The following is a 17,864-nucleotide window of genomic DNA, read 5'->3' as shown; positions in this document are numbered from 1 at the left end:
CAAAAGTGACATGTTTTCAAGTGAAAATGCATTAATGTGAAGGATGTGATCTACATAAATGGTTATTGTTGTTACCTTCTCTCCAGATAATGTAGACATCTTTGCCTTTTTGAAAAAGAATGCCACCATAAAGTATTATATGTCAATATTATTTCAACCTTGGACAACTTGTTTTCTTCCAGGACCATTTACAAAGGTTTCTTGTTTCCATTGTTAAAAAACAAAACCAAAAATTATGAAGAAATCAGTGATATTTGTCCCCCACCCTTGTTTGTGATCTGTTGTGTGGCAAAAAACTATGATCTGATCCGAACTGTGAGTTTTATGATCTCATATAATAGATTCAAGTAGACCAATGAATTTTGACCGTTGTAATCGAAATCAGTTATGTACGAGTATAAAACAGACAAAATCTGTTATGAGACTTTCAAGTCCAGACTTAAGACTCACTTATTTTCCCTTTCATATGGCTAGCATACTGGCATAGTATAGTTTTACGCTTTTTACTCTTTTAATTCATTTTATTAGGAAACAGAGCATGCCGCGGCCTCAACTTTACCTAAATGCTGTCTTTTAGTGAAGCTTAGGGCTAGTGGCCGGCGATCATCTTAGTATTTCCTGTTTTTCTTGTTATTTAATGCTGGCAAATTATACTGTATTTCTTGTCTTTCTGATGCCTGATTGTTTTTTTCTCTCTGTTTAAGGTTTGGATCCATCCAGAGATGGGGGTGGTATTTATGCTGGAGACCCTCCTGTCCTGTGCACCAACAGCATTTCCTGTATATTCGTTTTGTGAATTGTTCTGTAATTTATGTTTGTAGCATGGCCCAAGCAGAGGGTCACCCCTTTGAGTCTGGTCTGCTTGAGGTTTCTTCCTCAGAGGGAGTTTTTCCTTACCACTGCTGCTCTGGGGGTTAGTAAGGTTAGACCTTACTTGTGTGAAATGCCTCGAGGCAACTCTGTTGTGATTTGGTGCTATATAAATGAAATTAAGTGAAATGAAAAAATGTATAAAATGGACAAAATCCGTTATATGTATAAAATGGATAAATCTGTTTTATGTATGTAACAGATTAGTTAGAGTGAGGAGGCGCCGAACGATTAAGGAGGAATCCCCAGCACCAATTATGCTTATGTATTTCCTTGATTTAAAGCCTGACCTTGGATAGGGGCCTGCCTCATCCTCATTAAATGACCGGGCCAAAACTTTGTCTGAAAAAATAAACACCTGCCTTAAATAAGCACCAAGCATTATGTGCAATAAAAAAAGGTTACATTTGGTTGAGTCACTCTTTAAAATCCTAAAGCCTGATTTATGCTTCTCCATCTCCATAATGCTGTTGCTATGCAATGACGTTGACGTGCGAGTACATACAACTTACACCATGAATTGCAGGTCATTTGAGCGTTTTTTTTCTGACTCAGTGTTGTGACATTTTGCGGACTTTTCCACCAAACGTATTTGATCCATGATTGAAATGTAATCTACGTGCGCACTGGAAAAAAAACTTTTAAAATATGACGGGAGAGGAAGGAGTGAAAATGTAAAAGTGACAAATCACAGCCTTGCGGTCTCAGTCATTTAGCAGGTGCGCGTCAGGCTACAAGGATGGTTCACAGCCTCGCAGAAGGCTCTGATCTAAAACGGTTGTCTTTGGTTTGCCACACCCAGGAATATGTGTGAAACACCATATTACAGTGCAGACAGCAAGCAGCATTTTGTTAATAACCGGACTTGAATAAAGGCCTGCCTCTTTTAGGTGCCGTGTCTGAGCACGGTTTGAAGCAAGTAATGCTCAATCTTTTAATCACGGAGATACGGTACCCGCTTATCGGCAAGTGTCGGTGCTGAACTTCATTTCATAGCTTTTCCTGAATTTGTAATGGAAATGGATTGTGATCGGACGGGACGTTTTGACTGATGTAAGCGAAAATCTGTTATACAAAATCTGTTACATGCAGTGTTTATTACATGGAAAACCATGTAAAAGCATTGGGACTTTTGCTTTTGTCTGGTGAGTGCAAATACTCAGTTTATACAATGACTCTTTAGGCAAGTTTTACTGTATTGCATTAATATTTTGTAGGATTGTTCATGTCAGCTACAACGTGCTACTGAGGGTATCCTTGTTACCCATAGGTCTTTTCTGCACTGTCTGTGAACTCACCTTATAATCTGCTTTCCTTCTCTGTTATGTGATGCAGATAAGTCATGTTCTGTCATCAGGACAACCTAAGACTGGCTACCAAAGTTAATGAGTAATGAAGGTCCTCAGCTAGTGAGCAAGATACTTTTCCGTGCTGACATAAGCTGATGTTTACTAATGACACTCTTGTGTTGACCATTATCTGCCAAGGTAGGTGCTACAGATGGTGGTTTTTTTTTGTTTGTTTTTTTGTGGCAGCTGGCCCACTGGTGTTGTCATTAGCCATAACTGCATAGATTAGTGATCTGTAAGCCGAATATGACTGCTTCAGGTTTTTGACAGCCTGCCTTAAATGTGTTGACCAGCTAATCTCCCTAAGCAACATTTGTGGAAGGAGTGTGTTGACTTACAAATGCGGAAGAACTCTTTCAAAAGCTTTCTCTGTAAACTGATGACATTGTGCCACCTGTGTATAATTAGGTGTAGGCTTTCACCCGCACACTGAAGCGCACCGACAGACCAAATATTACAATGAAATTTATGGGGCATGGACACAGGCAGGTGAAGATTTCAGTTTGCAGTCCAGGACTTGAAGTGTAATGATAATTCTCCATTTTTCTTAAAGTTTCCATAATTAAAGGTATTTTTCATTCAGCTAATATTATTAGTTGAATGAAAACCCTGTTACTGTTGTTGATTTTATTATTAATGATAACCTTCTGGAGCCCAGGGTATATTTGGCCGTTTTTGACTACTTTTGGTTCTACCTTCATAATTTACCTTGAGTTGAATGAATGAATGAATTTATTTATTCAGCATACAGATGAATAACACAGACAGTAACAAACCTCATAAAAAAAAGAACGTACAAAGGGTAAAGGCAGAAGCAAAGCTTGTAAATACCCTTATACCATAAAAAATGATTGTGTGTGTGTGTGCATATATATATATATATATATATATATATATATATATATATATTTATTTGAGGAAAATAAGTATTTGAACACCCTGTGATTTTGCAAGTTCTCCCACTTAAATATCATGGAGGGGTCTGAAATTTTCATCTTAGGTGCATGTCCACTGTGAGAGACATAATCTAAAAAATAAAAAACATCTGGAAATCACAATGTATGATTTTTTTTCTTTTTTTTATTTGTATGTTACTGCTGCAAATAAGTATTTCAACACCTGTGGAAATCAATGTTAATATTTGGTACAGTAGCCTTTGTTTGCAATTACAGAGGTCAAACGTATCCCTAGTTTTTCACCAGGTTTGCACACACTGCAGCAGGGATTTTGGTCCACTCCTCCATACAGATCTTCAAAAATTTCAGGTTTGGTGTTTCAGCTCCCTCCAAAGATTTTCAATTGAGTTCAGTTCTGGAGACTGGCCAGGCCACTCCAGGACCTTGAAATGCTTCTTGCGGAGCCCCTCCTTAGTTGCCCTGGCTGTGTGTTTGGGGTCGTTGTCATGCAGTAAGACCCAGCCATGACCCAGCTTCAATGCTCTTACTGAGGGAAGGAGGTTGTTTGCCAAAATCTCGCAATACATGACGCCATCCATCCTCCCTTCAATACGGTGCAGTCATCCTGTCCCCTTTGCAGAAGAGCACCCCCCAGAGTATGATGTTTCCACCCCCATGCTTCACGGTTGGGATGGTTTTCTTGGGGTTGTTCTCATCCTCTAAACATGGTAAGTGGAGTTTATTCCAAAAAGCTCTATTCTGGTCTCATCTGACCACATGACCTTCTCCCATGCTTCCTTTGGATCATCCAGATGATCACTGGTGAACTTCAAACGGGCCTAGACATGTGCTGGCTTGAGCAGGGAGATCTTGCTGCCCTGCAGGATTTTAAACCATGACAGCATCATGTTATTAATGTAATCTTTGTGACTGTGGTCCCAGCTCTCTTCAGGTCATTGACCAGGTCCTCCAGTGTAGTTCTGAGCTTTCTCAGAATCATCCTTACCCCACAAAGTGAGATCTTGCATGGAATCCCAGATTGAGGGAGATTGACAGTCATCTTGTGTTTCTTTCAATTTCTAATAAATAATCATAACAGTTGTTGTCTTCTACCAAGCTGCTTACCTGATGTCCTGTACCCCATCCCAGCCTTGTGCAGGTCTACAGTTTTGTCCCTGTGTCCATAGACAGCTCTTTGGTCTTGGCTATGGTGGACAGGTTGGAGTGTGATTGAGTGTGTGAACAGGTGTCTTTTATACAGGTAACAAGTTCAAACAGGTGCAATTAATACAGGTAAAGAGTGCAGAATAAAGGGCTTCTTAAAGAAAAATTAAGAGGTCTTTGTGAGCCAGGATTCTTGCTGGTTGGTTGGGGCCAAATACTTATTTGCAGCAGTAATATACAAATAAAATATTTAAAAAAAACATCATACATTGTGATTTCCGGATTTTTTTTCTTTTTCTTTTTTTTTCTTTTTTTATTGTTTAGCTTATGTCTCTCACAGTGGACATTGTTCAAATACTTATTTTCCTCACTGTGTGTGTGTGTGTGTGTGTGTGTGTGTGTGTGTGTGTGTAGGTGTGTAGGTGTGTGTGTGTAGGTGTGTAGGTGTGTGTGTGTGTGTGTAGGTGTGTGTGTGTGTGTGTGTGTGTGTGTGTGTGTGTGTGTAGGTGTGTGTGTGTGTGTAGTGTGTGTGTGTGTGTGTGTGTGTGTGGGTGTGTGTGTGGGTGTGTGTGTGTGTGTGTGTGTTGTGTAGGTGTGTGTGTGTGTGTGTGTGTAGTGTGGGTTGTGGTGTGTGTGTAGGTGTGTGTGTGTGTAGGTGTGTGTGTGTGTGTGTGTGTAGGTGTGTGTGTGTGTAGGTGTGTGTGTGTGTGTGTGTAGGTGTGTGTGTGTGTGTGTAGGTGTGTGTAGGTGTGTAGGTGTGTGTGTGTGTGTGTGTAGGTGTGTGTGTGTGTGTGTAGGTGTGTGTGTGTAGGTGTGTGTGTGTAGGTGTGTGTGTGTGTGTGTAGGTGTGTGTGTGTAGGTGTGTGTGTGTGTGTGTAGGTGGTGTGTGTGTGTGTAGATGTGTGTGTGTGTGTGGTGTGTGTGGGGTGTTGTGTGTGTGTGTGTGTGTGTGTGGTGTGTGTGTGTGTGTGGGTGTGTGTGTAGATGTGTGTGTGTGTGTGTGTAGTGTGTGTGTGTGTGTGTAGATGTGTGTGTGTGTGTGTGTAGATGTGTGTGTGTGTGGAGATGTGTGTGTATGTTGTATGTGTGTGTGTGTGTGTGTATATGTGTATGTGTGTGTGTGTGTGTGTATATGTGTATGTGTGTGTGTGTGTGTGTATATGTGTATGTGTGTATATGTATATGTGTATGTGTGTATATGTGTGTGTGTGTGTGTGTGTGTATATGTGTGTGTGTGTGTGTGTATGTGTGTATATATACATACTCATAATAACAACACAAAAGAAATGTGCACAAACAATACAGCTCAGTTAATGCTCCAGAATTTCAAAACGCAACCAAACAGTGCACAAAAATGGTAAACCTAATTCTTCTAACTATAATGGGTAAATATATTCTTGGAAAGCCTTTCAAATCCAACTAAGGTACCAAGTAATTTAATATTATCAGGACAGTTATTCCAAATATAACACCTTTGACGGAAACACAATGGCTTTTTACAGTATTTCGGATCTTTAATTTCTCAAATACTAATGTCCCTCTCAAATTGTAGCCGAAGTCCCTCATTTTAAACAGATTCTGGACATACTGAGGCAAAGGTTTTTGACTTTATACATAATTTGATTTGTGATGTAATCAGCCAAGTCCCAGACTTTTAAAATTTGTAAACAAGCAAATAACTGATTCAGTGGCTCATGATATGGTTTATTACTGATAATTCTTATAGCTTTCTTTTGCAACAGAAATATTGGATTAGTATTAGTTATATATGTATTTCCCCACACCTCAACAGAATATGTCATATATGGAACAAGTAATGTATGATTTATAATGGCTAAATAATGTTGGGAGAGGAAGTCTTGTGCTTTATGCAGAATTGCAATGACTTTTGACATTTTAGGTTTAACATAATTGTGTTTTCCAGCTTAATTTGTCATCAATATAAACACCAAGTAATTTTGTATGTCTTACAATGTCAGTATCATGTAATAATAAGTTCCTGGACTTATTCCCAAATATGATACACTTAGTTTTACCGAAATTGCGCGATAATTTGTTTGAATCGAATCATTGTTTAAATTTCTGTAATTCATTCTCCATTGTGTTCGGGAGCTGTCCCAAATGATCCCCACTACAAAACAGTCGTACATACAGTTGTATCATCAGCAAACAAAATACAACTTGTGGACTTTGAAACCAAACATGTATTATTAATGTACATAAACAGAAATGGCCCAAGGACTGAATGCTAGGGCACCCCACATGTATTCTTCAAGAAGTCAGAATTTGTCCCACCAATGACACACTGATACCTATTGTGTAAGTAGCTCATTATCCAATCACGCCAGTCCCCTGATACCATACTTCTGTAATTTGTGTAAATAAAAAAAATTATTTCTGTAAATAACAAAAATTACGGTATATTGCTTATTCTTTTCAGTTTCAAAAACATATGTACAAATGTAGCAAGCAACAGTTGTATGCGACTATTTACATTACAATGCAGGAAATGCTTCAGGTTTGGTTTTTTTTTTTTTGTTTTTTTTGTACAACTATTTATAATAAAATAAGATGTCACACAACTTACTTGTGCCACTCAGAAAAACAATTTCTGCCCAAAACAAGAAAGAGAGGTCTTGTTTTGGACATGTCACAGACCTGACACTTTCCTCTTGTTGTCCTTCTGGAAGCAGCATTGGCACCTCAATCTTCGCAGTTTTTTTTCCAATACCACATGGGGTCGGTCATTTTGATTGGTTTACGTCATGTTTTTCCACTGATGGAAAATAGGGAAGACTCCTCCCACTCCCCACCCTGGCCAAAGGGGGCCTCCACAAACAAATACATGGGTCTGTGATCATTTTTATTTGGTCTATGACTTGCATTTTCTACCAAATGATAAAGGGAAAGTCAAGTTGTTTTGTTTTTTCCCCCTCGTGAGAGAGAGAGAGAGAGATTGAGAGAGATTGAGAACTTGGCCATGTTTGAAGCTGGGCTCCATTAACTATTTTTGTCATATTAAGTGTATTTTCCTGAGATTAAGTCACAGATTTTTCTTTAAATTACTTTGGGAGGTTCTGCAACATAACTTTAATACCAAACACGTTCACATGATCTTTCCCAGTAATCGGCACAATAGACAGAAGAAACTCCAATAACAAAAATACAGTGCAGCAATGCATAAAAATCCCAACTTAAAGAGCTGATTAAAAAAATATATAATTGCCTCAATTTGTTATTGTAGTATTTCCAATGCTGTGCATCAGTAATCAATGGTCATCTGTGTCAAAAAGCATTCAGTATGTTGTCCAATCCATGTTTATTTGTCCATCTTGCATATTTTTGCACTTTAGTAAGTGCTTTTGGAACACACCGCATGCTGAGGGCTTTCTGCAAAAATCCACTGTTGACTTCTGTATCTGTGTCCATGTGACATTTTTTCGTATTGCATGTTATCTGATACAGTCTGGATATGTTGCCCATCACACATGTATTTGTCCTTCTTGCTTATTTTTGAAATTTAAAAGTTCTTATGTTAAGTAACCACAAATGCTGAATTCTGCACATGTGCTACACTGAGCCCCGGTCTGTTGTTAAACTCATCCCCAGGGAATTGCCATGTTAAAAAGGGAGTTGCATATTTCACCCCTTCCCAAGATGCATTTTTTTGAGAGGTGCGACTTACTCTCCAGCCTATTTCCTGAGATCCACACATTTGTGCAATACATGTTATATTAGGGCTGGGCGATATGACTTAAAATTCATATCACGATATAAATTGAATCCCTTCATGGTAATGGTGTATAACACGATATAAACGTAACTATAAAAAGTGCTTCCGAATATGTAGTCCCTTTGCAAAGCTAAATTGATTAAAATAAATTATATATATATATATATATATATATATATATATATATATATATAAATTTTGAGCACCTGATTCTCTGACTTGTTAGACATGTATTTTTGTGCATTGGAATAATCTCATTTTGCCATTCCTGCTTCTGTCCAGCAGGAGGCAGTGTTGGTTTGTGTGCTTTTGATGCGTTTTGTTCAGAAAGTCCTCAGATGCTACCACGTGGGTTGATGATCCTGTCTTGGGGATTCCACCAATGATAGAGCAGAAGGTGTGGTTTTATTTTTCTCTGCTCTCCTTGGTGAGAAGGAGCACTCAACGCAATTGAATGAGGAAATGTGAGACTGTTTACTGCGGCTTTCTGCAAATACGCGGACCAAATATGACCATAAATTTCACAAAATTAAAAAAAAAAAATTGGGAAAATTATTAATCATAATTCAGGTTATAGCAGGTATATTAGAAAAGACACACACATCCAATATGTATAAAAAAAAAAATAAAAGGTGTGCTGGATCAAGAAAGAGACAGATATAAAAAAAAAAAATAAAACGCACACTGCCTGTACGCTCCCGTGCAAAAAGTTTTATTTAGATACAGAGAAGCAGTAGTGACATTTCGGGCGCTGCCCTTCTTCAGACCAGGTCTATTAACATAATTTTAAAACTCGTATAAAGCTTGATGCTCGCACTTTTAAAACTCATTGAAACGGAGACTGAGTCTGGTGAATTTAATGGGACAATTGCTTAATTCGGTCATGTGACTTTTACTTGACCAAATTCAGTCAGGCGACTCCAGAGGGTTAAAACAGCTTATAATTTTACACTCTTACAAGGACAAGTTTTTAATCTGCTGAGGTGGAGATGGAGCCTGTGATCAAAGCACTGACTGCAGCCTTTTCCAGTTCGTTCAGTCACTGAGGAAGACACGATGACGTCATCAACAAGCATTACCGTGATTGGTCGGTGGAGTTGAAATCTCTACCGTCGGCCAAATTTATACCGTGAAATGGTTAAATCGTTTATATCGCCCATCCTTACATTATATCTACGTGTCTCCTGTATGTTTCGCTCAAATATACTATAAAAGGAGAGGAGCTCAATTAGTCATTGGTATTCTTTGTCTATAATGTATATTTATTCAACTGTCCACTGAGAGATCCTACAGGGAGGAAGGCGATACACCAGTCACATATCAGTCATTAAAACTCCGCACTTGTCCAGTTGTTACACAAAGGTTAGTGTCTAACAGGGAAAATAGAGAAGTTGCCCTTTAATGGTGAGCGCATCTGTCAAGGCTGTTTGTTTTCATAATTTGGCTAGTTGTAAGAAGCTGAGAGGTGATAGTTATAGGCTGCCTCTAGGCTTCCTGGTACACTGAAAGCCAAAGTTGGCAGTTTCGATTTACCCTTCAGTAAATATTTTGTTGGAACTGAATTGTATAATGATCAGGTCACATTCATTAGAAAATGTGTTGCTTATGGTTTTGCCTAAGTGTGAGACTAGAAGTGTGTGTGTGTGGGAAGCAAAGGCATATATTGCTACAGACAGTGTTGTGGAATGTGTGGTGATGTTTTTGTGGTTTGCAAAGTGTTCGTAGGGGGAGGACCTAAAACGCTTGAGAGCTGCTTCTGAGTTGCAGGTCCCTCCCCCAGCTCAAACTCTTTTGCTCTCTTTCCCTTAAAGGGACAGTCATGCTGGTGTCTCTGCGGCCTTGATGTTTTATCAGTACTGTAGTTTTTCGTCTACTTTACAATCTCTGCTGATGATGACGCTGACGCACAGGCTTAGGACGCACACGCTGATAGATGGAATTAACAGTAAACTTTGTCATGTTGCTCCACTGATGATCTCTCTCTGCTGTTGTCCCACAGGTCCATGTTTGGGCAGTGAGGTCTCCTGTCAAGCAGAATGGTACTATATCAGTTGACGGTCTGTGTGAGATGAGGTGAGTCAACATGCTGAAGAGTTTGTTGTTGAGACCTAATCCAGAACCAGAGTGCTGTGCACATCATGTAGGTTAATTTTTCGTGGGAGATTGTCTGTACTATGCATCTGTGTTGTATAAGCTGCACTTTGTTTGTATTTCAGAGGCTTTATTTACACTGATGTTGGGTTTAAATTCCATCAAGATGAAGTCTTAGAAGTTTTATATTGACACACTCATGAGTCCCCCCCCCCCCCCCTTTCTTTCCATCAGAGTTACCTGTAAGCAATGTGAGTGCTATTGACAGACGGGCAAACGTTATTCTACATACCTGACCTCCACCTCAATCACCAGCCAGTCAAATGCACCCTGACAATAAACTGGCCAATCATGACAAGCATGTCATCAGTGACTGCAGCTCCCAAATCCCCACTGTAAACCAACAGGCTCCGCAGCAGCAGGGAGCTGCGGGCCACCTGGGTCCAAAGGGTGTTGGTGCCGGGAGCCATGGAGTCAAAACCAACCAGATTTCTCCAAACAACCCCAGCGTGAAAGCTGTTAGCCAATCAGGAAGCAGTGTTGGAGTGATGATGAAAACGAAATCCAAGAGGGAGCGAAGTGTCTCTCTCGACTTGAGTGAAACAAGAAATGCCATTGCGTCCAGTCTGGAGACAGATGCCAAAGGAGGTAAAACACACAAACACACACACACACAGAGTGTTGGGATCTGGGACGTACAGACGGAGTGTTTCTGTTCAGTGTAAGCAGAAGTGCACTTCCTTCAAGCTCCTGTCAGACAAATCTTGACCCGAAATAGCAGATTCCGTGCATTCACCTCCTCCACAGCAGGAAATGAATGCAGGGACTGAGAGGTCAGAAGAACTTGTTTTCTTTTGCTGAAATACCCTGACCTTTCTGTGAAGCGTCAAAATTTCCCCGGCTTTTGATAGTCGTGCTTTGCCTGCGCTTCCAGTGACGTATCTCAGTTGAGAAACTGTCAGGGCCTTCTGGCGGGGAGGCGGGTCATGAGCTTGTGAATATTTGGTAAGCCTTGAGAGATTGTTAGTAAAGTAGTAGAGTGGGTGGGAAACATTCCCATTTGTGAGTGTCTCAGTAAACATTTGTGTTCATGTGGTTTTGTGTAAAGTGTCTGATTTGAATTTGAGTGCGGTATTGATTTGCATAGTCACATGAGCAATATAACTACAGACTATCTTAATAGTACTTTGTGAGAGTAATGTGGCCTTTGGGGGGGTGGGGGGTGGTGAGAACACACCTTGACATGCTCAGGACAGGTGTGGTTGCAACACAAAGACCAACAGGCTGAAAGAGGGAAAGAATGGAAGAGAGGGTGGATCTTTTGAATGGAAATCTCCTCTGGCTCCGTCTGGCCTCCCCCCTCCACATCCCCACACGCTCTCTCACACTCCTTCAGTCTCTCACCATTCCTGTTTTATTCACTGTGTTCTAATTTCTCCCTGCAGACAAACAAAAGTACATTCAAAATGAAATGCAACTAACTGGGCTCTGTACTTCAGATCTCTGCCGCAAAACCTGGACAGACTGTGTGAGAAAAGACACTGAACTAAATCGCAGATGTCGCCAACTTGTTAGGATAATACATTAACTGCCAAAATGAAACACATTTAAGAAGTTCTTTCTTTAATGGGCCATATACCGCATAGTCTCTGCTTGCAAGGGCTTGAGTGTTGGACAAGAGGTAAGTTTTGATGGGTTCAGATGAAGCCCACCCAGAACAAGAAAAAGTTGCAGTTCCTTGAGTGGCCACACGAGGCTGGCTCCAATAGAAAGCAGGTTCTCTTTCAAGCCTATGTCCAACATGAGAGCAGAAATACAGTAGTGTTCAGACTAATAGTAGTGCTATATGACTAAAAAGATTAATCCAGGTTTTGAGTATATTTCTTATAGTTACAACAAGTCAACTGGATTGATTTTTGTTGCTTGTTAGCAAATGCAAACTCCATGTTTCTGTATGGTAAATCTGTCTGGAGTGGGCAGTTCTCAAAAACTGACTGCAAAAAGGCTCATGAGGGAAGACACCTGTGACAGCTCTGAAGTAGTTATGTTTCTGTGGCTTTAACTGCAGAAACTGCAGGAAGCAACCTTTGTCCCTTATACAGTTACAGTAGTGTTCAGAATAATAGTAGTGCTATGTGACTAAAAACATTAATCCAGGTTTTGAGTATATTTCTTATAGTTACATGGGAAACAAGCTACCAGTAGATTCAGTAGATTCTCACAAATCCAACAAGACCAAGCATTCATGATATGCACACTCTTAAGGCTATGAAATTGGGCTATTAGTAAAAAAAAAAAAGTAGAAAAGGGGATGTTCACAATAATAGTAGCATCTGCTGTTGACGCTACACACTCAAAACTATTATGTTCAAACTGTTTTTTTTAGCAATCCTGTGAATCACTAAACTAGTATTTAGTTGTATAACCACAGTTTTTCATGATTTCTTCACATCTGCGAGGCATTAATTTTGTTGGTTTGGAACCAAGATTTTGCTGTTTATTAGTGTGCTTGGGGTCATTGTCTTGTTGAAACACCCATTTCAAGGGCATGTCCTCTTCAGCATAAGGCAACATGACCTCTTCAAGTATTTTGACATATCCAAACTGATCTATGATACCTGGTATGCGATATATAGGCCCAACACCATAGTAGGAGAAACATTCCCATATCATGATGCTTGCACCACCATGCTTCACTGTCTTCACTGTGAGCTGTGGCTTGAATTCAGATTTTGGGGGTCGTCTCACAAACTGCCTGCGGCCCTTGGACACAAAAGAACAATTTTACTCTCATCAGTCCACAAAATATTCCTCCATTTCTCTTTCTTTGGCAGATTGTAACCTCTTCTGCACATGTCTTTTATTTAACAGAGGGACTTTGCGGGGGATTCTTGCAAATAAATTAGCTTCACACAGGCATCTTCTAACTGTCACAGCACTTACAGGGTAACTCCAGACTCTTTGATCATCCTGGAGCTGATCAATGGGTGAGCCTTTGCTATTCTGGTTATTCTTCTATCCATTTTGATGGTTGTTTTCTATTTTCTTCCACGTGTCTTTTTTTTTTGTTTTTTTTTTTTTTGTCCATTTTAAAGCATTGGAGATCATTGTAGATGAACAGCCTGTAATTTTTTGCACCTGCGTATAAGTTTTCCCCTCTCCAATCGACTTTTTAATCAAACTATGCTGTTCTTTTGAACAATGTCTTGAACGTCTCATTTTCCTCAGGCTTTCAAAGAGAAAAGCATGTTCAACAGGTGCTGGCTTCATCCTTAAATAGGAGACACCTGATTCACACCTGTTTGTTCCACAAAATTGATGAACTCATTGACTGAATGCCACACTACTATTATTGTGAACACCCCCTTTTCTACTTTTTTTTTTTTTTACTAATAGCCCAATTTCATAGCCTTAACAGTGTGTATATCATGAATGCTTTGTCTTGTTGGATTTGTGAGTATCTACTGGTACCTTGTTTCCCATGTAACAATAAGAAATATACTCAAAACCTAGATTAATCTTTTTAGTCACATAGCACTGCTATTATTCTGAACACTACTGTAAACAAGTTTCCACCCTGATGCAAAAATCTATTTTTTTCCCCTTCCATGACACCTGGGAAAGTGTGTGTAGTGGGGGGGCAGTGGATCCGATATGGATCTGCATGTTGATTTGTCACAGGTTTCATGCCGCATGTCCTTTCTGGCGCAACTCCACATTAGAGAGTGGACACGGGTGGTCGTCTTAGACTGGAAGCCTTCTGATTTGAGTGCAGTAACCACTTGGCAACTACAGATAAAATTACAGAATCGGTCAGTGTCCAAATACTTGTGTACCAGACTGTATTTAGAAACAAAGACTGTTGTTGTTATTATTGACTCACATGCAATGCAGTGTTAGTCTATGTAATGAATGATCCATCTGCCATTATCGTCATTGTCGTCGTTATGAGCGTGAAGTGTGGCCGTAGAGATTGTATATGTGGCAGCATCTTTTGTCTGGATGATTACTAGATGATGCATTATTATCCTATACCCATGCTTATTTTGGGGGTAAAAGCCTGATTTTTGACAACAAACTTTGACATTGGCTATAACTTTGATACTTTACGGAATACAGTTTTCATATTCACTGAAAATATTTTATTCAATTATGTCCCTGTGATGAGGGCAAATTAAGGGCATGGTCACTTTGAGTGACATCCGGTGTGTGCCAGAAAGAGATGTCCAGAGCTGCCCTAGCAGAGACCAGTGGCTGCTAGCTGTTGTACCCAGACTCTGTCCATGCTGAGCTTTTTATTACAAATATTTGAGATATACAGTGGTTGAAATAAGTATTTGATCTACTGTCAATTTTGCAGGTTTTTCCACCTACAAAGGATGGAGAGGTCTGTATTTTTTAATATAGGTACATTTCAACTGTGAGAGACAGAATCTAAAAAAAAAAAAAAAAAAATCCAGAAAATAACATTATATGATTTCCATCCATCCATCTATTTTCTTCCACTTCATTTGGGGTCAGGTCGCGGGAGCAGCAGCTCAAGCAAAGCCGCCCAGACCTCCTGATCCACACACACCTCCCCCAGCTCCTCCATGGGAACCACGAGGCGTTCCCAAGCTAGCGGAGAGACATAGTCCCTCTAGCGTGTCCTGGGTCTTCCCCGGGGCCTCCTCCAAATGAGACATGTCCGGAACACCTCTCCAGTGAGTCGTTCAGGGGGCATCTGAAAAAGATGCCCGAGCCACCTCAGCTGGCTCCTTTCGACGTGGAGGAGCAGCGGCTCGACTCCGAGCTCCTGTGACTGAGCTCCTCACCCTATCTCCAAGGGAGCGCCCAGCCACCCTGCGGAGGAAACTCATCTCGGCCGCTTGTACTCGCGATCTTGTTCTTTCAGTCATGAGCCAAATCTCATGACCATAGGTGAGGGTCAGAACGTAGATCAATCGGTAAATCGAGAACTTTGCCCTTCTGCTCAGCTCTCTCTTCACCACGACGGTCCGATACAGCAACCGCATCACTGCAGGCGCTGCACCAATCCGTCTGTCGGGCGAACTCCCGTGAACCCTCGAGCACCCGATGGAGGGTGTAGAGCTGGTCCAGTGTGCCACGACCAGGACGAAAACCACACTGCTCCTCCTGAATCCGAGGTCCGACTATCGGTCGAATTCTCCTCTCCAGTAATCTGGAATAGACCTTACTGGGGAGGCTGAGGAGTGTGATCCCCCTGTAGTTGGAACACACCCTCCGGCCCCCTTCTTAATCAGAGGGACCACCACCATGGTCTGCCAATCCAGAGGCACTGTCCCCAACCACCACGCGATGCTGCAGAGGCATGTCAACCAAGACAGTCCCACAACATCCAGAGACTTAAGGTACTATATATATATATATATACACACACAACCCCTGGCAAAAATTATGGAATCACCGGCCTCAGAGGATGTTCATTCAGTTGTTTAATTTTGTAGAAAAAAAGCAGATCACAGACATGACACAAAAGTAAAGTCATTTCAAATGGCAACTTTCTGGTTTTAAGAAACACTATAAGAAATCAGGAAAAAAAAAATTGTGGCAGTCAGTAAAGGTTACTTTTTTAGACCAAGCAGAGGGAAAAAATATGGAATCACTCAATTCTGAGGAAAAAATTATGGAATCATGAAAAACAAAAGAACGCTCCAACACATCACTAGTATTTTGTTGCACCACCTCTGGCTTTTATAACAGCTTGCAGTCTCTGAGGCATGGACTTAATGAGTGACAAACAGTACTCTTCATCAATCTGGCTCCAACTTTCTCTGATTGCTGTTGCCAGATCAGCTTTGCAGGTTGGAGCCTTGTCATGGACCATTTTCTTCAACTTCCACCAAAGGGTTTCAATTGGATTAAGATCTGGACTATTTGCAGGCCATGACATTGACCCTATGTGTCTTATCAAGGAATGTTTTCACAGTTTTTGCTCTATGGCAAGATGCATTATCATCTTGAAAAATGATTTCATCATCCCCATACATCCTTTCAATTGATGGGATAAGAAAAGTGTCCAAAATATCAACGTAAACCTGTGCATTTATTGATGATGTAATGACAGCCATCTCCCCAGTGCCTTTACCTGACATGCAGCCCCATATCATCAATGACTGTGGAAATTTACATGTTCTCTTCAGGCAGTCATCTTTATAAATCTCATTGGAATGGCACCAAACAAAAGTTCCAGCATCATCACCTTGCCCAATGCAGATTCGAGATTCATCACTGAATATGACTTTCATCCAGTCATCCACAGTCCACGATTGCTTTTCCTTAGCCCATTGTAACCTTGTTTTTTTCTGTTTAGGTGTTGATGGCTTTCGTTTAGCTTTTCTGTATGTAAATCCCATTTCCTTTAGGCGGTTTCTTACAGTTCGGTCACAGACGTTGACTCCAGGTTCCTCATTTGTTTTGTTGGGCATTTTCAATTTTTGAGACATATTGCTTTAAGTTTTCTGTCTTGACGCTTTGATGTCTTCCTTGGTCTACCAGTATGGTTGCCTTTAACAACCTTCTCATGTTGTTTGTATTTGGTCCAGAGTTTAGACACAGCTGACTGTGAACAACCAACATCTTTTGCAACATTGCGTGATGATTTACCCTCTTTTAAGAGTTTGATAATCCTCTCATTTGTTTCAATTGACATCTCTCGTGTTGGAGCCATGATTCATGTCAGTCCACTTGGTGCAACAGCTCTCCAAGGTGTGATCACTCCTTTTTAGATGCAGACTAACGAGCAGATCTGATTTGATGCAGGTGTTCGTTTTGGGGATGAAAATTTACAGGGTGATTCCATAATTTATTCCTCAGAATTGAGTGAGTCCATATTTTTTTCCCTCTGCTTGGTCTAAAAAAGTAACTGTTACTGACTGCCACAATTTGTTTTCTTGAGTTCTTATAGTGTTTCTTAAAACCAGAAAGTTGCCATTTGAAATGACTTTAGTTTTGTGTCATGTCTGTGATCTGCTTTTTTTCTACAAAATTAAACAACTGAATGAACATCCTCCGAGGCCGGTGATTCCATAATTTTTGCCAGGGGTTGTATATATATAAACTATTATATGATTTTAAAATAATTAATTTGCATTTTATTGCATGAAATAAGTATTCGATCCCCTAGAAAAAACATAATTTAACAATTGGTACAGAAACATTTGTTTGCCATTACAGAGGTCAGATGTTTCCTGTCGTTCTTGACCACGTTTTCACACACTGCAACAGGGATTTTGGTTCCCTCCTCCGTACAGATTTTCTCCAGATTTTTCAGGTTTGGAGTTTCAGCTCTCTCCAGAGATTTTCTATTGAGTTCAGGTCTGGAGACTGGCTTGGCCACTCCAGGACCTTGAAATGCTTCTTATTGAGCCCCTCCTTAGTTGCCCTGGCTCTGTTTGGGGTCATTGTCATGCTGGAAGACCCAGCCACAACCCATCTTCAACTTTCTTACTGAGAGAAGGAAGTTGCTTGCCAAAGTCTCGCAATACGTAACCCCATCCTAACGTAACCCTAACCCTAACCCTCCCTTCAGTACGGTGCAGTCGTCCTGTCCCGTTTACAGAAGAGCACCCCCAGAGTATGATGTTTCCACCCCCATGCGTCACGGTTGGGATGGTGTTGTTGGTGGTGTTCTCATCCTCCAAAAACCGCGAGTGAAGTTACCAAAAAGCTCTATTTTGGTCTCATCTGACCACATGACCTTCTCCCATGCCTCCTCTGGATCATCCAGATGGTCACTGG

The 17,864-nt window shown here is 40.6% G+C and overlaps 1 protein-coding gene across 1 annotated transcript in view; it reads left to right on the top strand.

Moving 5' to 3' along the window:
• The window catches only part of bcl9l (bcl9 like), a 114,121-nt gene that overhangs the window by 55,976 nt on the left and 40,281 nt on the right, over positions 1-17,864 (top strand). Inside the window, exons 2-3 of the mRNA XM_034168492.1 lie at positions 10,012-10,085; positions 10,338-10,751. Coding sequence (XP_034024383.1) covers positions 10,427-10,751 — 325 coding nt within the window. The 5' untranslated portion in view covers positions 10,012-10,085; positions 10,338-10,426. The remainder of the gene's footprint in view (positions 1-10,011; positions 10,086-10,337; positions 10,752-17,864) is intronic.

The sequence above is a fragment of the Thalassophryne amazonica genome, chromosome 4 (assembly GCF_902500255.1).
Source record: "Thalassophryne amazonica chromosome 4, fThaAma1.1, whole genome shotgun sequence".
NCBI classification, from domain to species: domain Eukaryota; kingdom Metazoa; phylum Chordata; class Actinopteri; order Batrachoidiformes; family Batrachoididae; genus Thalassophryne; species Thalassophryne amazonica.
This window is presented reverse-complemented; position numbering and strand designations above follow the sequence as displayed.